This window comes from Phoxinus phoxinus, assembly GCF_949152265.1.
Source record: "Phoxinus phoxinus genome assembly, chromosome: 4".
In the NCBI taxonomy this organism is placed as follows: Eukaryota; Metazoa; Chordata; class Actinopteri; order Cypriniformes; family Leuciscidae; genus Phoxinus; species Phoxinus phoxinus.
Genome location: NC_136879.1, coordinates 21,138,296 through 21,163,974, shown reverse-complemented (window position 1 = coordinate 21,163,974; position 25,679 = coordinate 21,138,296). Strand labels below are relative to the sequence as shown.

The 25,679-nt window shown below is 39.3% G+C and overlaps 3 protein-coding genes across 3 annotated transcripts in view; 1 reads left to right on the top strand and 2 right to left on the bottom strand.

Annotated features, from left to right (window-relative positions):
- The window catches only part of LOC306997294 (NLR family CARD domain-containing protein 3-like), a 30,379-nt gene extending 29,384 nt beyond the window's left edge, over positions 1–995 (bottom strand). The window contains exon 1 of the mRNA XM_079610537.1: positions 869–995. The gene's annotated coding sequence lies outside the window, so the exon portion shown is untranslated. The remainder of the gene's footprint in view (positions 1–868) is intronic.
- LOC306997296 (uncharacterized protein) lies at positions 88–5,642 on the top strand. Its single transcript, XM_079610540.1, has 4 exons — positions 88–665; positions 918–1,049; positions 2,531–2,668; positions 2,940–5,642. Exons 1-4 carry the CDS (start codon positions 530–532, stop codon positions 3,074–3,076), a joined length of 543 nt encoding a protein of 180 aa, XP_079466666.1. The 5' UTR covers positions 88–529; the 3' UTR covers positions 3,077–5,642.
- A 681-nt stretch (positions 5,643–6,323) lies between these two features.
- On the bottom strand, positions 6,324–24,564 carry fcgbp (Fc gamma binding protein; the record flags this gene model as incomplete). The annotated part of the gene is made up of 18 exons (XM_079610796.1): positions 6,324–6,528; positions 6,667–6,953; positions 7,088–7,468; positions 7,848–8,047; positions 9,010–9,565; positions 10,180–10,775; positions 12,025–12,592; positions 13,760–14,358; positions 16,531–17,107; positions 18,023–18,351; positions 19,739–19,880; positions 19,961–20,157; positions 20,911–21,493; positions 21,618–21,950; positions 22,367–22,632; positions 23,005–23,575; positions 23,685–23,864; positions 24,508–24,564. 18 exons carry the CDS (start codon positions 24,562–24,564, stop codon positions 6,519–6,521), a joined length of 6,432 nt encoding a protein of 2,143 aa, XP_079466922.1. The 3' UTR covers positions 6,324–6,518.
- Positions 24,565–25,679: the final 1,115 nt, after the last annotated feature.

Here is a 25,679-nt window from a genome sequence, read left to right as displayed (position 1 = left end):
CATTAAAGACTTTTAATTTTAATAAACATTTCTATTTAAAATCATTTCACATAATTCACATTTCTATTTTCATTTTCACTGCTGACATTCACTTCTGCTATAGCCTACAGCAGACAATAAGAGCACTAGGCCTACTTCAAGTTCTCAGATTCATGATGAATAAAAAACAAATCACATAGTCTGCTGAGAATATTTAGCAATTTCTTCTATATCCACAGGCATGTGTCATCTCCTAATTACCTAATTATTACGACAAGTGGCCTGAACGCATCGCTCTGCTCATCCAAACTTAATCAAACACACCTGAACAAGCTAATCAAGGTCTTCAGTATTAGGCTAAACCTACAGGCACGTGAGTTTGATCAGGGGTTATTTAGCCAAACCTCATTGGAAAAACGCGTTTTCAAATATCCTTTACAGTGCTTTCAGCAGATTGCTTTAGCGGCGGTTTTTGTTTGTCGATTTCCCCTCTGACTCACTATTTCAGCGCGGTTTCCAGCATAGGTCATTGAGATCGCAGGTCGAGAGGATGACAGCTCGGGTGTGCTGCTCGTTGAGTGCTGTTTTATTGTGTCTGTCTGCATGTTTGAGCTCAACAGACGCTGGATCTTTTGGCTTCTTACATCTCGAAGAACGTACCTTTCAAAATACGACTTCTGTTTTAGGTACAGTAAAATGTATGGAAAACATATGAACTGTCTTCTATAAGCATCTGTTACACACCGACCTTAGTGGGTACCTACGCTCTTTGACTTTGAAACTAATACACGGTTTAGTGATAACTGGTATTTCTACTTGATTTAAAGCAGATAGGCTACATATGAATGTTTTCAAGTTTGAGATGCATATTGCAAGAGCCCTGACTTACAAATGCTCTCCCTGATGTTCCTTAACGACCCTCTTGAATCCTCTTCTAGTGACCGGTCAGTGTCCGGCGAAGCTGAAGGTCGTGCCATCCCGTCGAGGATGTTCTTGTGATGGAGACTGCTCTGCAGAACACAAGTGCTGTCAATTTCCCTTTGGTCCCGCGTGCGTGCTGCCTGTTTTCAGTGAGTTTCAATTAATGAGGGTTCTAGAGGTTCGCATAATAGCTCTAGGTCTTCCAAACACCAACACGATCTCATGAAAGTGCGTATCTATACCACGAATGTTATTTCTCGTACCATTTATACGCCAAAAATGTTTTTTTCTTTTTGCGTGCATATGCTACGCACCGAAAACCCTTCTGTAGGATTAGGGATGGGGAGTGCGAGCATATTACACGCCATAAAGTGCGTATCATATGCACGCAAAAACTATTTTTGGCGTAGGCTATACATGGAACGAGAACATCGTAGGCTATACACTTTCGTGAGATCGGTCAGGAAACACTGAAACGATTTTTTTTGTGTATCCTATAAACAAGTTTTTCATTCAGAAATTGCTAAATGTCACAAATAATTACAAAGTCCCAACTCATTGAACTAAACATGAAGCTTTGTAGAAAGACTGAGCTAGTAGGCTATTTTCTTGTAAAACCTACTCTGATCTGACAACTTCTATAGGCTCTATTGTATAGCTGTGCTGTCAATCGATTAAAACCATGAACTAATCAATTTTTCTGTAATCGTGATTAACGTCTTAGTTTAGTAATATATAAATATAGTTTATATTGTTATAATTTCACATTTACTGTCCAAATGAATCTAGAAATAACTTAACTTAAAGACAGATTTTTTTATATTTGTTGTAATGGCATCTTTTTTTATGAATGAAAGCCAGTATCATGGATACTGTAGCCTACTATGTCTCTATGAAATGGGTTTTTATTTTTAAACAATGATAGACATTCAACATACAGTAGAATTGAAAGCTATCAATTTTTACACTTATGAGACTTTAAAAAATAAAGTAAACTTAAAACAATCTTCATATAAACCCATTATAAGTGTAATTTACCAATGGTCTAGTAATTGAATAAGTTTATCAAACACTACAGTCTTAACTACATAAATTATAAATTAAATGTAGATTAATCCTTATAAAAGCTACAATGTTCTGTTAACTTTGTTCTTTCATTAACATTAATGACAGACATCACAGCAACTGGTTTATTCGGCTGCTGTGACTCTAGACCTGTCACTGCTGCACATGACCCGGATCTGACGTGTATCATTTTCTTACAACCATAAGTTCATTTAAGACTGCTCTTGTCATGAGAACACTCGACAAAACAAGCATTTTGGCATAATTGTGTGTTCAAGTGCAAAAGGGTTACAGCAGTACATTCACAGACAGCACGTTCTCTTTTGATTTGTCCCGCTTGAATGGTTTAAAAGCATGAATGCATGAATAAGAGCGTGATCATAACGTAATAGCCAAAGGATGACAGAAAAAAACAGATGCTGCTTTAGTAAAAAAAAAAAGTAACGTTAAATTGAGAATTAATCGCATGTGTTAAAACACTAATTGTGACAGCACACACACACTAAACGTTAAATGAGACCTTTTAGCATTCATTGATGTTTTCACTGACATGTCTGTGTAACAGCAAAGCCAGGAGAGTGTCCAAGCGCACAACCAGAAGCAGGAGAGTGTGCCCAGTTGTGTGCCTATGACAGTGACTGTCCGAACAATGAGAAATGCTGCAGCAATGGACGTGAACGTCAGTGTATGGATCCATATACAGGTATTTTTATTATATTAGGTAATGTAGTGTTTGGGTTTTTCTTTATCAGTTTGTCTTTTATAATTCTAATTCTCATACTCAATGACAAAAGTACCATAATTCAGCCCATAGCAGTTTCAAGCACAGAATAGCTTTACAAAATGAATAACAAAATGATAAAAACATAAATTACAATTTACTCTGTAAGAAAAACTTGCTATTAATGATGTTGATGTAGCCTACATCTGAGGCTGAATGGACAGACTAAAGCTGACTATCTGTTTCCATGCAGTGAAGCCTACAGCTGAACTTGAAGCCGAACCGTCAAAGCCTGCAGTCGAACCACCGAAACCTGAAGCCGAACCGTCAAAGCCTGCAGTCGAACCACCGAAACCTGAAGCCGAACCGTGCACAAGTAGTACCGCATAAGCGGTTATTGCTTTATGGCAACCCGTCATCACAAGATTGATTTTGCGTAACTCATACTGGAGTTATTTTACAGATCAATTCAGTGCTTTGTTCATATGGGATGTTTTCAGTTTATCACCAAATAAATACTTTTTTTTTTTTTTTACCTGATTGAAGTTTGTATTTGGTAGCAAGAAACGCTTCTCCATTGCCATGTTTTGCCAGAAACTATCGTGAAGTAAACCCTTATTGTTGCAATGCTCTTAAAGAAAAATCCCTTGATTCAGTGTTTCCCCAGCCAAGACGCATAACGGCTTCAAAAAACAAAAAAGTGGGGTGATATTGATGCCTTTGATATCATCTCATTTGATGTTCTCAAGTATCTAGAGCTTGTAAACCACAAACCCTATTTCAGCCATTTAACCAAAACTTTAGACTAGACTTTTAAACTAAATTTACCATTTAGTTTGTAATATGTGGGGAAATTGTGTAGTCCCATTCGAGCTAAGCACTCTTAGCACTACTCACTGGACATTTCACTTTGAAACGTGCATGATGCAATGCATTTTGTAGACATGTTGACACGTATGTTTTTCCAATTAGCCTGGGCTGTGTAAAAACAGACTTTTATTTATATTTGATTCTCACCCTTATTGCATTAAAGTAACACCAGGTAACTTTTGCTCTCGGGGTCCCCCTAGAGTTGGGAAACAGTATTGTCCTCTACTACTATCGTAAACTCTGTCATCCTACATGCATGTGCATTTGTTGACAACCATGATAGCCCTGAACACTGTAGGAGGTACAGTGAACACCTGATCCCAGGTACAGTGGCATATATTTCAGCATGTCATAATATATATTCATGGGTTTTATTTTTTTTCAAACGACAAATGATCGCGATGCTCACGTTTACAAGCCAGCGTCATTATAGTAGCCTAGTCTATTGGTTACCGTTTTACTGAATCTATATGATACTTCAATGCAATGTTTGAGTGGTAGATAATAACCATAAATCGTCAATATTATAATATCAAGCTACCATAGATGAATCTGCAAATTTTACAAATCGATTTGCATTATAGCTTGAGGCAAGACAAATAACCAAATATCACAGACATGTTAGGTATCCTAAAATATGATTTTTTACATCTTATGTATTTACTTGCAAGAATGTAGCCCCTACCAAACTTGTACACGCCATTTAGACATAGGCTTTCATTTGATATTTGAAAGTTCGCATCGGTCGATAGGGTTGCCACCTTTGATTTGTGAAAAACCGGGACACTCAGATTATTATTTTTTGGGGTCTGAGTTGTAGGTTGTAAATAGTATTTTCTTTGACACTGGTGGCTCATCCGATTTTGTTGTGTTATCCTCCTCGTCCGTCTCTCCCCCCATTTCACACAATAGATGTAAATAGACAGTTTTAAAAAAGCTAGCTAGCAACTAAACTCACACTGTATCATCTTGGATGTATGTTGATGCGCGCGCGCGCGCGACCGACCGACCGACCTACAGCACAGGCAGGCGATAGGCGATAAGTTGAGCTTCCAATCAAATAAAAGTAAACGCCTGGCATTGGCGAATCCACTGTTTTACCCGTTTTTACCATGGTTTTTTCCGTTTACGGACACAGGATTGGATGTACTGTACACAACTATGAAGAAAACACAGTAACAGACGGAAATGGTTTAATTTGAAACCAGGAAATTCAACTTTAGAAGTACATTTTCACAAAAAACGGGACAATTCGTGTCCCGGGAAAGATTATAAATTTTCCGGGACTGTCGCTCAAAAAAGAGAACAATCCCTGGAAAACCGGGACGGGTGGCATCGGGCACCCCTCCTCCTCCTTCAGCTCACGCCAGCGAGAAAACGCTGGCCCAATGTTGATCCTCGTTCTGCCTTTAATGCGATCACTTTCTCGTTTCCTCTTTTTGCTTTCCTCCGACAAAACCTTTGCTTTCTTGCTTTTCTGTGCTGCTTCGGCCATGACGATAACATTTGGAAAACAAACGCTAGTTTGGCTCGCACGTCCGATTTTAAGGAAGTGGGGGTGGTGGTGGAAGTGACGTAATGCCGTAAAGCAGTTGAATTTTGTAGTTCTCTTTGTTCGCCGGTTACTACCCGAAACCCGAAGTTTAAAAGTACGATTAAAAATGCTCCAGACCCCGTCAGGCTATGGAAGACGTGTCATTCAACCTATTGTAAGTCGATGTACCATCACAAGAGACTTGGAAATATATTATTAAGGTTGAAAAGTTACCTAGTGCTGCTTTAAGTTCACAGAGATACACGGAAGAGAAGTTGCCTTTGTTAACTTACCTGTTTTTCACTCCCTGGAGTTAACGTTAATGTGGCCAATGAGGTATGCATAGTTACTATTTTAATGTGTAATTATCAATGTAAAGCATAACTGTGTGACGGTTTATTAACAGTCAATCTAACGTTGTGTTGTTTATTTATTAATGTGCTATTCTCTGTGAGAATATTCTTATTTCTGTAACTTATGTGAGTTTTATGTTTTATTTAGTTATCACGGCATGTTTGATGGCATCGAGGATGACATGGTTTGACTAATAAATGCTCGTAAACAAGAACGCCTTGTGTCTGTGTCTGTTGACTGGAGGGAGCTACAGACATATTATTAGCTCAAAATAATTCTGATATGTTTGACGCAAATTTTATTTTGCAGCCACTGTCGTCTAGCAACTCTCCATTGGCGAGCTGGAAAAAACAAACTCTAGTCAGGCCAATCACATCATGTATAGAGTCGGTGGGCGGGCTTAACATAATGACGGCAGAGTTGCGATGGTTCCGTGTGAATTTCCTGCTACTCGAAAAACATAGAAGATGGCTGGCGCTGCTGGCGTGGCGAACAGCGGTCTTTCAAATCGGCTTTGGCCGCAACTTTGGAGGACTTGGAGTTAAGCTTTGAGAAAAGAACAAAGAACGGCACTGAAGTCATTCTTTCTCTGACTACGTCACCTTCTTGGTGTAGCGCTATGCTATTGCGTGCAAAGGGAATTTGAAAGACAACCATTTATCCCACCGGTCGGATTGAGCCCTGCCAATGGTGTGTTCCCTGACCCAACATCTTGGTGTGGGTATGGCTTGTCAAGCTATGTTTAGAAAGGTGTGGGGGGGAAAAATGGAAAAAAAGACGTTCAAGTAAGGAATTGTTGGTTGCTGCCATCTACCGGGGCTTTCTGTACATATCTTTTTAATCAAGATGAAAAGAAATATGAAAAACAATCACAATTTTGAAGGTAGATTTCAGACGTGTATTTTAATGTGCATAATCTTAAATCATGTGCAGAAATACGATTAGACTATAGAGTATGTAGAAATCATTCAGTTTACACCAAAGCATCATTCTAAAAACCCAATGTGCAATTAAATACAATTTACAATGTCTCTATTATAAGTCTCTGTGGTAACACAATCTTGCCCAGGTTTGTTACACATCACTGTAATGAAAGCATAAGAGGAGTAACAGGTTAGCCATTGACATTACATTTGAAGAATGTGATGTGTTTGTTTTACAATGTCCATTGACAAAACTAGCACATTTTGTTATTGTCAAAAATTATACGTAAAGTACTTACCATGAAAAGAAGTCTTCAGCCTGCCAGGATGATACAACCAGAGACATCATAGTGGAGTTTCTCCCATCAGAAGTTCTCATATCATCTGCAGTGTCTCCATTAAAGTTGCCACAAGCGCCACAAACTTTGTCTGCCAGGTCTCTGTTTACGGATAACACGACCCCTCCAGTGACAGAGTAAGTCAGTCTCATGGTAGACATCTTCTCAATGACCACGGCCTCATTTCTGTATGAGACTGACAACCCCTCTTCAGGCATAAAGGGATATGAGACCTTCTTTCCATTCACCTATTTCAATAAGATAAATATTTTCTCAACAGTTTCTCTGTCACCAGCACTTTTTATTTTTTTTTGAATCAAATATTTTAAGAGCACAAAAAATAATGCTATATTTATAATCTTTAAAAACATATTCCACTGACCCAGCTGTGCCGACGATTGTTGACTGTGATGATCATGTCCTGGAAGAAGACGTGGACCATTGTCACTTTACCAGGATCATTCCTGGCACATGCAAGTGCATCTAACACCACACGGAACCAGTCTAGAGACTCTTGATCACATAAGAAAGCCATTTGAAAGGCTCCTGGCCGGCCAACCGCCCCCTTTACACCATCAAATGACTGCAACTGGTCATCTGCATCAAATACACAGTGGCCTTGACCAGGGTAACAATCTCGTTTGCCACCCTGAACATCACAGATGTCTCCTCTGGCACAGGCTTGTTTCACACACTCCAGCACCCCCGCGGAATGACACACACACTTCATGTCGCAGGTGTCAGTCACTGAGACTTCGCCAACCTAAGAGGACAGAGCAGAGAAAAAGCTTACCCATAGTTCCCTGCACCATCACATTTATTATTGAAATGCAATATATAAATGTGTGTGTGTTTAAATACATTTTATTATCTCAGTTTAATATAAACAGACAACTTCAAGTAGGATGATATTATCATTATTCTGCAGAAATTGCACGTCAGATTGAACAATGTTTCGAGTTAATCAAAACACACTGAACAATGGATTTATTTAAATATTTCTAAAAAGACATTAAAATGGCTGGCAGTTAATTTGGAGAATCATTGAATCTGTGACAAAGGTTTGTAAAAGAAAGGGAATAAGCAGCTCCTATCAGACAGAAACGATCATTGATGGATTTAAGTTAAGCAATAAATCCCACCTTTAGGTATTTGCCATTATGGACACATCCGCAGTCTCCCACGGACACACACTTATCACCATCCAAGAGCAAACCTTCATCACACTGACAGCCTTCCATGCAAATATTTGGGCAGCTGTAGGACCCACTAAGGCTGGCACAGGTGTTGGCACAGTTATTAGAGCACTGTACATAGTGACTGTTAGCTGGACAATCGGCCGCTTAAAGAAAGAAAATGCACAGATATATATTAATAAAATGCATTATATTAGAGGTTACATATACACTAAAGTTTAGAGTTGGAAAAAGGTATATTTTTTGACTGTTTTGTAAAGAAGTCACATGATCCTTCAGAAATAATTTTAATATGCAAATTTGGTGCACAAGAAACATTTCTTATTATTATCAATGTTGAAAACAGCTGTGCTGCTTCACAAACATTTTTCAGGATTCTTAGATGAATAGAAAGTTCAAAAGAACAGCATTTAATTGAAATATAAATATTTTGTAGCATTATAAATCTATTTACTGTCACTTTTAATGCCTCCTTACAGATTGAAAGTTTTTTTTTTCCTTCAAAAACCTTTGAAAGGTACTTTATTTATATAGTTGGGGTGTTGGGGTAATGAATTACAAGTAATTCAAGCTATATTCAGATCAGTTCAGATTGCTTTTTTTCAAATTTATGACAATATATCTTTAAAAAAAGTTACTTTTTCAAATAAGTAATGCAAGTTACTTTGTTTTCCCATGTATTGACTGGCAGAAAGTAAGTGCAGAGGTGTTGTTTGCACTGTGTAAAGATGATGATTATTGTAGTTCTAGACTAAATGTGAGCATTATTTATTAATTTCACTTGCACAAAAACAGATTCAGTATTCCTCAAAAGGAACAAAAACAGTCAAATGCAAACTCAGAATATTACGCAAACCTGCAGAAATTAAATATGTCAGAAAAAAGTCAGGAAATGTAACACAAAAGTAGTGTAATGCATTACTTTCCATAAAAAAGTAACTAAGTAACGCAATTAGGTACTTTTTAGGGATTAACGCAATTTTGTAACGCATTACTTTGAAAAGTAACTTTCCCAACACTGGTTATATATATGTATAACAAATTGAATATGATACAAAGCTTAAATAAAGAGGTACAAAGAAAAATAGTTTTAGCTTTACAAACTTACAGCAAAATGAACTATTTCTCCATGGCATGATTGGTATCCCTGCTTGTTGGCAGATAATGGCATACGCCTGAAGATTATGACATAGCATGGCCCTGTCTCCATCCATTATACACATGTCAAATACACAGTTAATCACATGTTGCTGAGGATTCACCCAAGCATGACATGCACTGAAGGGACCAGCGGCAGTTGCCATAAGGCCACAGGCATCTTCTCTGCGGTATCTCTCGGCTTCGGTCTGTTTGCACTGCTTCTGGGAATCTCCACACTGAACACCAGTTGCCGGCATTGCCCACGCCTGTCCGAACACATCTACACTGGAGCTTTGGGTCCCATTGGGAAACAAGAAGTCATCGGCTGGGTTGCCATTGTAGTTGCCACACAGACCACACATGCTGCTTTGATAGTTTGAGGGTACATGGACTTCCGCATGGTAACCGGCGTCATACAGAACTCTCAAGCCGAAATCAGTTTGCACTACGACAGTGAAACCAACCTGGTTAATGGTGACTTGATGGCCAAGCGATGTAGGGAGGTTCACAAACTCGTCATTTACCTGTCGAAGAGAACCAACAGCAAACATGATTTCAGCTTAATTTTTAATAAGTAGAAATAAATCAACCATCAGCACATTATGTATTTTATTTTCTATTAGTAGTTTCTTTCATATTGCTTACTTATTAATACTTTTTTTATAATGTATCTTAATTTTTTACATATATGCATTATTTTAAACAGTGGTGTATACATTAGTGTTCAAAAGTTTGAGATTGGTACAGTAAGATTGCCTCTTGCTTATTTAATCAAAAATATAGTTAAAACTGTAATATTGTGCAATATTATTACAATTTGAAATAACTATTTTAATATATTGTAAATGTAATTTATTCCTGTGATGGCAAATATGACACATGATCCTTCAGAAATCATTCTGATATGCTAATATGCTGCTCAAAAATAATTTATTCTTATTGTCAATGTTGAAAACGTTAGAGCTGCTTTATATCTTATTTGTGGAAACTGTGATACATATATATATATATATATATATATATATTCTTTGATTAATAGAAAGCTTTTAATTAAAACCGAAATCTTTTAAAACATCAGTATAATGCATACTTGCTGAATAAAAGTAATTTCTTACTGAGGCCAAAGATGAACACTTACGATGACTCTCCAGCGTTCACCTCGTCTGATGCTAATTGTCAAGTTGTAGACGTTCACAGTCAAGTTCTTGATGACAGAAACTCCTATGTTTCCAATTTGCTCATTCTTGGTGTAAACAGAAAAATCCACCAGCCGCCCTCTGTTCCGATCACATACTTTAGCGAGTGTATAAGCGCATGCGCCTTGAAAGTCAAACCTCCTACCGTCGAAAGAAAAATAGTGAGGGTCACCAGTGGCGATACATCTTCCGTAACCGTCAGGGTGGCATCCTAATACTCCATTCACCACCCTGCAAGCTTCCCCTGGGCCACAACTTGATGTCTGACAGGAAACGGTTCCATTTTCCCCACACCTGCAGAGCTCCAAGCACTGCTCATGCACGTAAAACATCTGGTGTTTCTTGTGATAACGTCCCTGATAGAAGCAGCCACATTCTGCTTGTGGCACACAGGTTTGGCCGCTCAAGATGTATCCCTGATCACACTGGCAGGCCTCAGCACAGGGTCCGCTGCAGTTGAGCTCAGAGAGAGGAACACAGGTCTCGGGACAGCCTGGGGCACAGGGGTTGTGGTGGCTGTTGGGTGGGCAGGACGGAGCTGTGATTGGAGACATTGTTCATTTTTATTTCAGTCAGTTTTTGTATTTTGATCATTATTGTAATTGTTAACATTAGAGCATGGTGATACTGTAGCAACACCAAGGTCAGGGATTTGATTCCCAGAGAAAAGCAAGAACTGATCAAATGTGTACCTTAAATGCAATGTAAGTCGCCTTTTGGATTATGCATACATGTTCACTAAAACTATTAAAAATCGTTTTTGGTCATTTAAATAAAATGTATAAATTAGATGAAAAACTTAGTTCACACAAAAATGAAATTTACTTTCCCCTCATGTCGTTCCAAACCTTTATGAAAAGATATTTTGAAAAATATTGACAATTAACTTTGTCTTTGGCAACAAACTAAAAAAAAAAAGCTTTAGTACTATTACTAAAAGTGCAATATAAATAAAAACTATAGCAATAAAAAAACTACTGAAAATGACAAAAGCACATACAAATATAAAAATAAAAGAACATCGTTAAACGTTTGGCAGTCATTTTGTTGACAAGAATAACACTGATTCGAGCTCAGATATTTAAACGGTTTCATTTTTCATTCCCCTTTCATCAAACACACATATTAAAGTGCCCTTATTATGCTTTTCCCTCTATTATTATCTTACATGTAGTGTGTACTATAGCTGTTTGGTAATGTAAAAGGTCTGCAAAGTTTCATAGATCAAAGTAACAAATGAAGGTCTCTTATATGAAAGAATCGACTCTGAACTGCTGAAACGAGTCATCAGCATTTCCAGTTTCACTTCCTGTTACATACCTATGTAACAATCTAACAAATTTGCATTAATGCCCACCTATAGTCTTCATTGACTGCCCTGTGAACATCTACTCTGACCCGCCCTCAAACACTGTAGCTGTAGCAGAGACTGGAAGAGTTTGGTCCGCGTTGCCGACATGCCGAGAATACGCTGTTTTCAGCGCTGCAAATCGTTTTTTTTTTGCACGCAAGGATGAGGAATTGATATGGAAAAACATGCGCTGTAAGCTGCATCAATCAAAACAGATTGGGCAGTCTGGCCAATCAGAGCAGAGTAGGCTCTCGGTAAGGAAGGGTTTAAAGAGACTGAATCTTCAAACAAACTGTTTTCAGACTCCAATGTATATTATAAGAAAATTAAAGTGTTTTTTGACCTTTGATGCATGTAAACCTATTGTTGGAGACCTCCAACCTTTAATTAACCTTTACAATAGCATAAATAGGGGCACTTATAGACAATTACTTACGACAGAAAGTAGCATTTCTCCACGGGTGAATTGTGACACTTTGACTCTGACATGCAGAAGCATAGACTGCCACCGCGTCACACAACACAGCCTGATGTCCTTCGAAGTTGCAGGTGTCGAATATGCAATCCTCTAGATAAGATCCAGGATCAATCTGGGCGTGACATTCTCTGAAAGGTCCTGTCTGTTTTGTGATGATCTCACAATAGCGCCGGGCGTTCTCCCTCTGGGTCGCAGGGCAGGTTGAGCATCCAGTGCCAAGGCAACCATCTGACAAACATTCAGGTGTTGCGGCAACCTGCCAGCTCTGTCCCAGACTACTGGCATTGGGTGCCATCATACCATTGCGCATTGCAAGGTCATCCTGAACAACACCATTGAAGTTCCCACAAAGGCCGCACACCGCACCGCTGTAATTGTTAGGCAAAGTGACCTTAGCCACACTGGACCAGTCAAAGGTCACCTGGAGACCAAAGTTTGTCTTCAACACAGCAGTGTTACCACATATATAATAAAATACAAACACATCTCGCATCGAAAAGGGAAGTTCTGCTAACTGGCCATCAACCTAAAGAGAGAATAAAACACATTTGGTTACCATCACAAAAGTGATTTATTATTTATTTTTGAATTGTTAAAACTGTTTGAATAGTGTGTAGACCAGAGAACCAATTCCAGTTCCAATTCAAACAGATCTATTAATGATACTTTACTATTTTTGAAGCAAAAATATTTAGGAAAAAAAACTGCAAATTAATTGGATTAAATAAATCATTAACAAATCTATAAAACAAATCTTTGTTGTTTATACAGACATTTTAATGACTTTTCACATTGGAGAAATACAATAATTGGCCTTTTATATTTTATAAAAATGCTAAACAAATAAAAAATATGGTATCATATTTCATAATTTGTATAAAATACTACTGACGAAACTCATCTTTGTCTAATTTTAGCTTGAACTGCAATATAACGCAGAGCTATATAACTAGAATCAACAAGCTCAGAAGGGATTGTATGGTCTACACTGAATGTTTTTGATCGACTAATTATGAATCAAAGTCAAAGAATTGAACCGCATTGTTTGGGTTGTATGGATTCGATACACTGAAACAAACCAGATCAGAGTCCTTTATTTGTGAAACGCACTACACTTGGGGATTTGACTTCTGGTTGTTCTGTTTAGATTTGATTCACAAAAAGAACTCAGTGTCATTTGTCTCAAGGCGTCATATACTGACGCTTTTGACAAATCGTCTACTTCCAACGCACATGGCACCCTTTAGCGTCAATATGAGCCGCAGATAGATATGGGCCAGAAGGCACCTCCTAGCGGTCTAACCCTAACCCTACCCCAGACCTAAACCCAACCATAACCGAACAAAGCTCTGTGCGTCTCATATTGACGCTAAAGGGTGCCATGTGCGTTGGATGTGGACGATTTGTCAAAAGCGTCAGTATATGACGCCCAAGGATGAGAATGCGTTGGGTTAGGGTTAGGGTTTTACTAGTCTGTTTTGTGATTTAATTCATCAGTGCGAAAAAATAATAATATTAATTATTAACCGTCTTGCAAAAAAAAAGAAGAAGCAAAAAATGCTAAAATGCTCTGAATGCAAGTGAGTGAATCATTGATAAAACCAGTTTTTTTTTTAATGAAACTAATTCTAAACAAGAACGGTTCTCAACCAAACTAGTGTATAAGGTGTGTAAGTCTATATTGCATACTCACCAGTATTTTATACGGATGTTCTCTGGTCATCGTGATGGTGAATCCATTCACAGACACATTGACAGTTTTAGTGAAGCTCACTGCTCTCCTCCAACGATGTTCATTCTGAATGGTCACATTAAAAGGTACAAGACCCTCTTTATCAATGCACAGGGCCGCCAACTGATACACACACGTGCCCTGGAAGTCAAAACGGAGTCCGTCGAACGTGCGGTAATGTGGGTCTCCTGACGCTACACATACGGCAGAGCTCATTGGCCGACAGCTGCGTCTTCCATTAACCACTGAGCAGCTCTCACCAGAGGCGCAGGAAGATTCACGACACACCACGACTCTCAAGTTACGGTCACACTCGCACAGCCGATGACATTGATCATCAGCCCAGAACGTTTGGCCTTTTTGGTAGTAGGCGCCTTCGAAAGAACAGCCACATTGATTTGTGGGCACACAAGCGCCAGCACTGAGGACAAGACCGCTGTCACAAACACAAGCTTCCACACAGGTGTCAGTGCAAGAACGCTGCTGATCTGGGTACGGACACGTTACTGGACACGGAGAAGCACAGGCCTCATAATGACTGTTAGGCGGGCAGCTCATGGCTGTTGAAGAACAAGAAGAGGTTCATGGTTAAAGTTAAGCAAACATCTATGCACAACTTGACAGAATCACCACTGGAATGCACATAGCAGCACACTGGTGTTCAGGGACAGGCATTAAGCTGGTTTAGATCGTACCTATCAGACCGTTACCATTTTGTCCATTTAAATGGGGAAAAATCAAAGATAACGTCAGTAAATTATGGAGTGCCGCAGGGATCTGTATTAGGCCCCCTGCTATTCTCAATTTATATGCTGCCACTTGGTAATATTATAAGAAAACATGGAATAAGTTTCCACTGTTATGCTGATGACACTCAATTATATATTTCATCAAGACCAGATGATAACACTAAATTATCTAAAATGACAGAGTGTGTTAAAGATATAAAATATTGGATGACGTGTAATTTTCTTCTATTAAATTCAGATAAAACGGAGGTATTACTGATTGGTCCAAAAAACTGCCCACAAAACCTCTTACAATACAACCTTAATCTAGATGGATGTCCTGTTACTTTATCCTCTACAGTAAAAGACCTGGGTGTTATACTAGACCGCAACTTGTCTTTTGAAAATCATATTTCAAATGTAACAAGAACAGCCTTTTTCCACCTTAGAAACATTGCTAAGCTACGTAATATGCTATCAGTTTCTGATGCAGAAAAGTTAGTTCATGCATTCATGACCTCGAGACTAGATTACTGTAATGCTTTATTAGCTGGTTGTCCTGCATCCTCTGTAAACAAGCTACAGTTAGTCCAAAATGCAGCTGCTAGAGTTCTTACTAGGTCAAGAAAATATGATCATATTATAACACCAATTTTATCATCTCTACACTGGTTACCTATTAAGTTCCGTATCAATTACAAAGTATTGTTACTGACCTATAAAGCCCTAAATGGTTTAGCTCCTGTGTATTTAAGAGATCTTCTATCGCCATATAATCCATCGCGCTCTTTAAGATCGCTAAATTCGAGGCTTCTGGTCGTACCTAGGATAACTAAGTCCACTAAAGGAGGGAGGGGTTTTTCACATCTAGCACCTAAACTCTGGAATAGCCTTCCTGATATTGTCCGAGGTTCAGACTCGCTCTCCCAGTTTAAAACTAGATTAAAGACGCATCTCTTTAGCCAAGTATTCACATAATGCATCTCATACCTTTTATATTACAGTTAAATCAGATCAAATGCATTCATATTATGAACAGCAGCTACGCTAATTATTTCCCATCTGCCTTTTTTGTTGTTATCTCGGGACGCCTGTCCCGAGATAACTCAAATAGAGTTTGTCAGCTCCAGTTATGTATCCAGCCTCTCATGGAGACTTCAGATGCCCCAACGCCTGTGATGAGACGACTCGACGCCTGTGAAGAGACGACCCAACGCCGGCGATATGTTATGCCCTAAATTTTATGATTAACTAACTGTATTTTTGTATGTATATTTTTGAAATGCATTTTCTGTAAAGCTGCTTTGAAACAATATGTATTGTGAAAAGCGCTATACAAATAAACTTGAATTGAATTGAATTGAATTGGAATGCTCATTTTTTGGTTTAAAGACTGATTTGAAAGCATAACAACTAAACTTTTAACAAAACAAAAGTAAATCAAAGCATTTTTTTAAAAGATCTTATGGGCTGTTAGTGATGCTTGACACATTATTGGTAATTCAGTATGTCTGTAAAAAAATAACAATAATACTAATTCTGTCATGACAACTCTGTCACCCGGTATTTGTTTGAATGTTGAGCTGCAGCTGATTGGACGCTGATGCAACAGCAACCAATCAGCTGAATAGACATTTAGTCGCCTAGTGTGAGATTTACTTGCACTGTAGAGGGTTGTTAAAGTCAGCATACAATGGAAGTTGTGATAGTCTTTTCTTCCCCATTGTCACGTATATCTGAGTAGAATGGCTTCTTGAACAACTAGGGCGGGCCTTGACTTTTGTCCATCAGAAATTAATTGGATTGTTGTTTATTCGCCGACAAACACGTCATCAGAAACGTCGTTACAAGATGGAAATTAATCAAAAATAATGATGTGCACAGATGTATTATTTACAATAAACACTGATATTCCATTGAAAAATTAATGAAAAATGTATAATTTTCATTTCATGGTGACTAAGTATACAAACGTGTGCCTTATGAGTGCTTATGAAAACTTACAGCAATTCAATTTCTCTCTCCAATCTTTAATAACGACGCCCTCTTGACGACACAGAGCGACGTAGGTCTCCAGAGCCTGACAGAGAATTCCTCGTTCTCCGTTACTGAAGCACAGGTCGAACACACAGCTTTGCTGGAAGGCCTGTGGGTTCACTTTAGCATGACATGCACTAAAGACACTCACACCTGTAGAAGTAAGGACACCACAGAAAGCGTCTGTTTCATACAGGGCACGTATGTCAGGAGAGCAAACAGGGCAGCCGGTCTCACAGCCATCATGACATGCAGATGTGACATTGTCTTCTGCTCTCCAGCTCTTTGCCCACTGGTACACACTTGGCAGAAGGTTTCCAGCAGGGTGTCTCAGCTCATCTCCAGCATTCCCATTGAAATTTCCACACAGGCCACACACAGCTCCATAGTAACTACTAGGCAGCTTCAGGTCAACCCTTGAGTTCCAGTCGTAAGAGACGCGCAGACCAAAATCAGTTTCCAATAGCGCAGCATTGCCACTCTCTCGCACCCTCACACGGCCATCATGAAGATCAAGTGGAAGATTATACACCAAACCATCCACCTGACAGAAGAAATCAGAATCATTAAAGAGAATATGATTTTTAATTACTGTTTTATTACTTTAATATTATATTGTTTTATTACTGCCTGATTGTTTCTTAAGTTGTTGTTCTGTGTTTTGGATGGCCAAAGACACATTTCCACCCCGGTTAACAAAAAATATGTATTCTATTCTATTTTATTCTATTCTAAAATAAGTTTTTTAGTATGATTAAAAAAAAATATGATTCCTGATTATGATTATTTTTGTGGGAAAGTATTCTAATATTTAAACAAAACAGCTATGTTCAACACAGGGGAAAAAAATCAACATAATCTTTGACAAATACAAGTATTAACAGCATAGTCAAAATTAAATATAATTTCCAAATGATTAAAAATATTTTGTTTAAACTTCCAATGTTCAAAACAAATTACTTCATATATTCTCTTTTTAAAATATGTACAAAATAGCTTGATATTCTTGGAAAAATAAACATCTATGACATTTCAAAAATATTAAAATAAAATTTAAAAACGGTTTCCATTATTTATTTATAACGTGGTTTGGATATAGTTGACGGTCAATGGGTGTTTTGGGGTCTGTTTAACAGGATCATAGAAGTTGTCATGGTTTGGGTTTTGTTCCTGGTTCTTGTCTGTCATGTGATCCCCTGTTCTAGTCATGTGATCCCCTGTTCTAGTCATGTGATCCTGTCATGTGTTCCCTTGTCTGTTATGTCATGTTGTCATTGGTTCATTGTTTAATTGTTCACAGGTGTCCCTTGTCTTGTGGTGTATTTAAGCCCTTATGTTTGCCCTGTGTCTTTGTCTAGTATTGAATGTTTCATGTTGTTGTCCAGGTTCTTGTTCTGTGTTTTGAGTTTCATGCCTTGCCCTTGTTTTATTATGTTTTGAAGTAAAGTTGACTCATTACCATGATCAGTCCCTTATGATGGTTCACCACGGTAAGAGTGTTGCCATATACAATAACCTCCACCTCCCGCACATAAGACACATCAGGGTCGCCACGGTTTTCATTGCTCTGTGTCACAGAGAAGGGCACCAGTCCGCTCAGATTCCCACAGGTCTTAGACAAGACGTATCTGCAGGTGCCCTGGAAGTCATATTCATATCCATCAAAGGTGTGGAAGTGCGGATCGCCCCACGCCCAGCAGGTGCTGTTGTACAGAGGCACACACACGGCCTTCCCACGTTCAAAACGGCAGGTCTCTTTCTCTCGACAGTGTTCGTCTTGACATGGATCTGTAGGCAGAAACAGCGAGAAGAAACACACAAAAAAGCTGCTATTTAATAATACACTACAGAAGCTGTTTGCCTGCATTTTCCCTGTAATTTGCATATTTGCAGTGTTGGGGTAGTTACTCAAAAAAAGTAACTAGTTACTAGTTACTAGTTACTTCTGTAAATTGTAATGAGATTACTTTACTAGTTACTGCATTTGAAAAGTAACTTCACTACTTATTACTTTACTTTCCCGTTTCTTAATTTACCGTGTAGATACATGGACAAACATCATAGCCCTATCATCACTTAGCCTGCATGTCCGCATAGTGTTTATAAATGTAGCCTATAAAAATGGCATGTAAAACCATATAAAATAACAATATCCCTCTCTGCACAAAGAAATATGCCTCACTGTAAAATCTACAAACAACAGGATTATGTCCGTGGTGGTAGACACATGATCAGGGCTGGACAGAGATAAACATTATATTTTATTTTGACGGAAACTGCAAAACTGAAACTTTCTTCTCCATCTGTATTTTGACCATAGACCGTATATAAGAGATTTTGACCGATACACTGACACTGCACGCTCGCTCAAAGCCCAAAGGGGGAGGCGTTTAAAGATGTGATTGGGCCAATCCAGTGTCAATCAAGAAAATAACCAATGGGCCAATCTACGTGTTTCATGGGCCGGTCTGTCAGAAAAAAAACTAACGCTGACTATTTTTAACCAATGCATTACACCAGCACTTACCCAGCGCCGCCAATTAAGCAAAACAAAACGAATGGGCCGCCGATGTACGAGTTTTATGAGCCGTTAAGACAAACGAACAAAAAAGTTTTAGATGCATCGGATCGGCCCAAAAAGCCGTGAATCTCCCGGTAGTCCCGATGGCCAGTACTTGCCTGCCAGGGCATAGAGTGAATTTCTGGCAAATATTTTTGTCCTTTCGGGCAAAAAAACTGAAAGTAATGTGAATATCGCCACTGGCCGAAACTCGCGTCTCCGTCTCCATCTCCATTCCTCTCTGTCCTTCGCACCAGCAGCTACGTCACTCAAATCGATCTCTATGGCAACGGTGCCCAGGCAAGCACACACACACAGGCGTGCACGCACCACTTCGACAGATCAGAGCTTTACACACATGAAAACACGGCTTGGGTAACGCAGGAAAGCGCGTTCCTATAGTCTAGTAAAGTAATATAGTTACTGATATTTTTAGTGTAATGCGTTACTTTACTTCGTTACCCAAAAAAGTAATATCGTTACTGTAATCCGTTATTTTGTAACTCGTTACCCCCAACACTGCATATTTGTAATAAACAATATACTCAAAACCAAAAAATAACATCTTTTACTGATTCATTGAAAGAAAATGAATAAAAGGACATTTATCTTGACCTGGGTGATAACAGGCCCACACTCCCGCTCTCAGTAAACACTGTGTGTCATTAGGACAGTTGACTCTCTCACAGGACAGTCCCTTGCCCGGATCACATTGACACTTCTGCTCACACTGGTTCAGGTAAACCACCTCCCCAGCCTAAAAAACAAACTCGGTCATATGCAAGACAAGAAAGAGAAGTTACAGCTAATATGTGCGCATTGACTAACAGTCATCACCTTAAACGTGCGTCCCAGCTCATAGCAGCCGCATTGCTGGTGTTCAACACACTGTTGGCCATCAAAAAGATAACCATTGTCACAAGCGCAGCCCTCTGTGCAGGTTTGAGGACAATGGATTGTAGTGATCCCAGGACAGGCAGCAGAGCAGACGTCTGCACACAGCTCATAATGACTGCGAGCTGGACACGGCATTGCTGGAAGACAATGATTAAGAAATAAATTACATGATTGGACGAGAAAATAAACTTATGATAAAACAGCAAAGACACTGGTTTAAATTTCAGACTGTGACTAATAGTTACAACTAAATATTACAATTAAGTCCACAATATGCCAATATCTACCGATTAACAGAGGGTCCCAGACATGACATGACAAGTAATTATAATATATTTATAAATAAGTAATTAAAAATGGGAAATTTTATATTTAAATTTTGAATATTTTTCTGGGAATATTTTGGCCATATTTTATATTAAATAATAAAATATAAAAGTATATTTATTAAAATAGTTTTATACATTTTAAAATTGCCTTTCAGCAAGAATGTCAAGAATGCATGTCTAGCCCCATGTTTTTTTAATTCTTCAATTTAAGGAAGTCTTTTCACCAAGGCTTCATTTATTTGGTTAAAAATACAATAAAAACAGTCAAATTGTGAAAAATTATTACAATTAAAAATAACTGCCTACTATCTTTATCAATTTTGACATGTAATTTTTTTAATGTGAATTTAGTGTGTCTTTGCTGAATAAAAGTAATTCTTTCTGGGCTTTTCGACCTCATATTTTGAACAGTAGTGCATTTCAACTATGCACATTTACAATAAAATGTTTTGGTAAAAAAAAAGTTGTTTAGCTGTATGAGACATAATCCCTTTGTTTTGCTGTGATATTAGATTAATTATGAAATTAGAAATCATAAAATCTCCAGAAGAACAAACTTACGGCAGAAAGAGTCTGTCCTCCATTTTTGGATAACGACTCCGGCTGCACGGCAAATAAAAGCGTATCTCGCCACACTGTCGCAAACTACCTTGCTGTTTCCACCAGACGCGCACGTATCAAAGACACAGTCGTTCAGATAAGCTGAAGGGTTCAGCAAAGCATGACAGGCGGCAAACGGTCCGTTGGGGTCAACCAGAACTCCACAGTAGGGATGCTTCTCATAGATGGCTTTCAGTCTGCGATCGCAGTCCACACATGTGCCGCTTTCACATCCGTCCCCACACACCGCTCCAGGGACATCCACTTTCCAGGCTCTCCCGAATACATTCACGTCCTGTGTAATATTGCCACCTGGGAGGCGGAAGTCATTGGAAGGGACTCCGTCAAAGTTACCGCAGAGCCCGCAGGTTTTTCCACGGTAGTTGCCAGGGACGGTAACAGTGACTTTGTAAACCCGGTCATAGGTCACCCGGAGGCCAAAGCCGGTCTTGATGATGTAGTTACTACCTTCAAAATAGACCTGGACGAAGGAACCATTTAAACTGTTTGAACTGTACGGTACATTAGTCAAAACCCCATTGACCTGTGGGAAAAGTGTTGTATTAGAGTCTACATTGACAGCAATTCAACAAAAGTTTCAAAAATCACCAGCAGGGAGCTTCATTGAGCAGCTTCTGAAGAACAAAAGCAGACAAACCTCCACTTACCAAGATCTGGGGCTCGTTTTGTCTTACGACGAGGGTGCTGCCGTAGACGGTTACGGCCACTAGCTTGGTAACAGCGACTATACTATTGGGCCACCATCTCTCATTCTCCACCTGGACGGAGAAAGGGGTCAGGCTGGTCTGTTCCAGACCACAGGATTGGGACAGGACGTAGGTACAGGTGCCCTGGAAATCAAAGCGCTGCCCATCAAAGGACACATAGTGTGGGTCTCCAGCAGCTTCACAAATGGCCTTCCCGATTGGCTGGCATTTGTGAACGCCATCCATCAACTCGCACTTCTCATAGGGGCCACAAGATAACTTATTACAGACCACCTGTGGAAACAAACACAGGGCATTCATGTCTTTTGTATTGTGCAAGATTTGAGAGATGTCTTTGAATAGATGATCTGAAATGCATAGATGCAAAAGAAGCAGGGTCAGCCATAAGCTAAACAGCTCATGTCATTATTATTGTCATGCTATTGCTTGAATTTGCTTTGAATTTGTTTGCAACTTTGGTTTAATAAATCTTAATTCCAAACACTTAATAAACTAGGGAGGAAGACTGAACTCTTATTATATCAAAAGATAAAAAAAAAAAAGATTTCTCGTTATATGACTCCTCTAAACCCTTTCTTAAGATAACAAGCACTTTATAACCCTACAAATTAAATCCAATCACAAACACAATGTCAAAACTGTAGAATACTCTCCTTTACCCCAAACATCACTTTGGCGTGTCCACTTACCTGGCCATCCGCTGAGCATGTGCACACCTCCTCACATTTATTGCCAGGATAGAACTGTTGGTAAAGCAAATAGTAGCGTTTGCCATAGAGACAGCCACACTGAGAGAGGGGGACGCAGTGGTCGCCACTCCTGATGAAACCCTGGTCACACACACAGCCCTCCGTACAGTGGCTACGACAGCCAGTGGGAGGAGCCAAACTATGACATGTGACTTCACAACCAGAACCACAGAGCTCATAGTGGCTGTGAACAGGACACTGAACACCTGACAAGAGACAGACATGTGACTGGTTAATATAGATATTTTTAAATGGTTCATTACAATAGTATAGTATAATAGCATAGTAACATTTCAATGAAAACGCTATAAGGTCTGTGGCACCAAACTCTTTGAAAACCATCAGACTAGATTACATGTCAGATTTGATTATTAACTTAATACCCTTCTTTTGAATGTATTAAAACACCCTTTTATCCTGAACAGTTTTGTTTTTGAGCTCTGCTTTATATTTGTTGGCCTTTGTTGAGATGAATGGAACTGGTACAGTAGGGACTTACATAAACTCTAGTGTATGTATGAACACTGTATATGGTTTCTCAGATATATCTAGATACAATCGGCCAGTGTTTGTCTCACCACAGAATTTAGCAGTTCTCCAGGGGCTGATGGTCTTTCCCATCGCCTGACAGGCAGATACATATGCCGTTATGGACTGGCACAGTATATCTCTCCTTCCGTTATACAAACAGACATCGTAAACACAATTCTCAAAAAATGGTTCAGGGTTCAGCCCGGTTTGACAGTCCCTGAAAGGCCCCTGTGGGTCACGCAGCGGCCCACAGAAATCAGACGTTTTATAGAGACTCTTTTTGGCCGGGTCACAATTTAGACAACTGTCTGTGCAGCCATGGACACAGTCTGGGATCTTGGCTACAAGCCAGCTGGCACCAAACTCCACCGGTCCTGAGGAAGGTAATGTTGTTCCTCTGACGGTCAGATCATCTTCTGGATTTCCATTGTAGTTCCCACAGAGGCCACAGACGGCACCCATGTAGGTGCTGGGGATGGTGACGGTGGCAAAGCTGTTCCAATCAAACGTGACTCTGAGACCAAAAGAGGTTTGAACGACAGCAGACCAGCCACTTCTGAAAACTGAAACCTGACCTTCAATAAGACTGAAAGGGAGGTTCAACAGCTCACCATTGACCTAAAAGAGGAATCCAATTTTGCTTAAATTTCTCATTAAATGACAACATCAAGCTATTTGGAAAGATAAAATTGTTGCCAGAGGTTTAATGCATGTAACTAGAACTTACGGTAACAAAACTGCTGTATTCTCTATCAATAACAATGCTGATATTATATACTTTGATCTCCAGTAACTTAGTGAACGTCACCGCTCTGCTTCCCCGAAATTCATTTTGCACCAGCACATCAAATGGGACCAGTCCAGGATCTGAGACACAAACTCCAACCAACTGATATATACAGTTGCCCTGAAGGGAGAATATAATAATGCTAGCATTTTACACAAGGGGTACGCTACTCATCCAAACATATGGACATTTTGATCTAACACTACATGCTAAGTTTTTTATGTTGTCTTTCCAGGACACTTTAAGTATGCAGGAAATATTCAGGCAGAAGAAAATATATTTTTTTTGTTACATGTGGGAGAAAAACAACAACTATATTTCACCAAGTGCAACATGTTCCTGCATCAACGTCTTTGTTAATCCTGGAACAACATTCAAACCAACCAATCAGATTTGAGGGAAAAGTTTAGAGTTAATGTCAAGTTTAGGTTTACAACCAGCGTTAGATGCTTCTACATCAGTGTTATTCACCTGTCATTTCCCTCTGATCTTAGTGAGAAGTTATAGGTAGGGTTAGGTTCAAGGGTATGGATAGGATTAGGACAACATTTTCAGACGGAAATGTTGTTCCAGGATAAACAAAATATGTTGATCCAGGATCATGTCTTGCTTGGCAAAATCACGATGACTATTTATACCTAGTACACTACAGAAACCATGAAGAGAGAGGTTTTAAAAGAACATTTGTAGTTGTCACACAATGCAGAAAATATATAATGTAGAAAAAACTGCACAGTTCTTTTGTGTGTCAATAAAATAGTACCTGGAAGTCGAAGTACTTCTTGTCAAAGGTGTAGTAGTGGGGGTCACCCCCTGCCATACAGGTGCTTTGGGAGACAGGATAACAGTCCCTAATGCCATTCACCAGCTGGCAGTGCTGTCCAGCCTCACATTCTCGATCTTGGCATTCTAGTCGTCCACCTTCTGTGGAGCAACGACAAAGCCGCTGGCAAGCATCATCCGCCCAGAAAGCCTCCCCAGCGGGAACGTAGCGTCCATTGTAGGAACAGCCACATTGGGCAGAGTGTACACATTTTGATCCATTCAGAACAAAACCAGGATCACAAGCGCATGTTTCGACACAGGGCAAAGTGCAGTTCAAATGAGCCCTGAGGCCGCAGGTCAAAGGGCAAGCGCTACCACAAAATTCATAATGACTGTTTTCAGGGCATCGGTAAGCTGAAGACACAATCGGAAATAAAATATCACAATTTTGCTGAACAATGTCAAGTCAAGATGCTTATCATACTATTACTCACAACAATTGGCTGCTTCTCTCCAGTTGGTCAGTTGTATCCCGAAATGTTGACATACACCCGAATAGACCTCCAAGACATTACATAAGTAGTTTCTGTGGCCATCTGCCAAACAGACTTCATACAAGCAGTTCTGAATGTAAATAGCAGGATTGATAACAGAATGACATTGACTGAATGGACCCTTCATTAAGAGTCCACAGTAGTTTTCACCCTCCCATTGTTTAAGTGCTTGAGCATCACATTCATGGCCGCTATTGTCATCTCTACAGCCCTCATCCCATGTCAAGTTGTGAACTTTCCAACTCTGGCCAAACGCTGTTGCATTGGGAGCCTGGGTGTTTGAAGGCATTGTGAAATCATCATTGGGATCACCATTGAAGTTGCCACAGAGGCCACAGACTTTGTTCATGAAGGCAGTGGGCATGGAGACCATGAGATAGTGATTATAGACATACTGCACATTCAGCCCAAAAGAAAAAAGAATGGTGATGAAGCTGCCGGACTGGAACATGGATACTCCAACATCATCAAGAATGACAGGAAGGCTCCACACACTTTGGTCAATCTGTACAAATAAAAACCAATTTTTGTATATTAAACTGCAAAAAAATGATCAGTTAGTATTTTTGTTTTGTTTTACAATAAAAAAAGCTCTAGACTGTAAGCATTTTCTCTC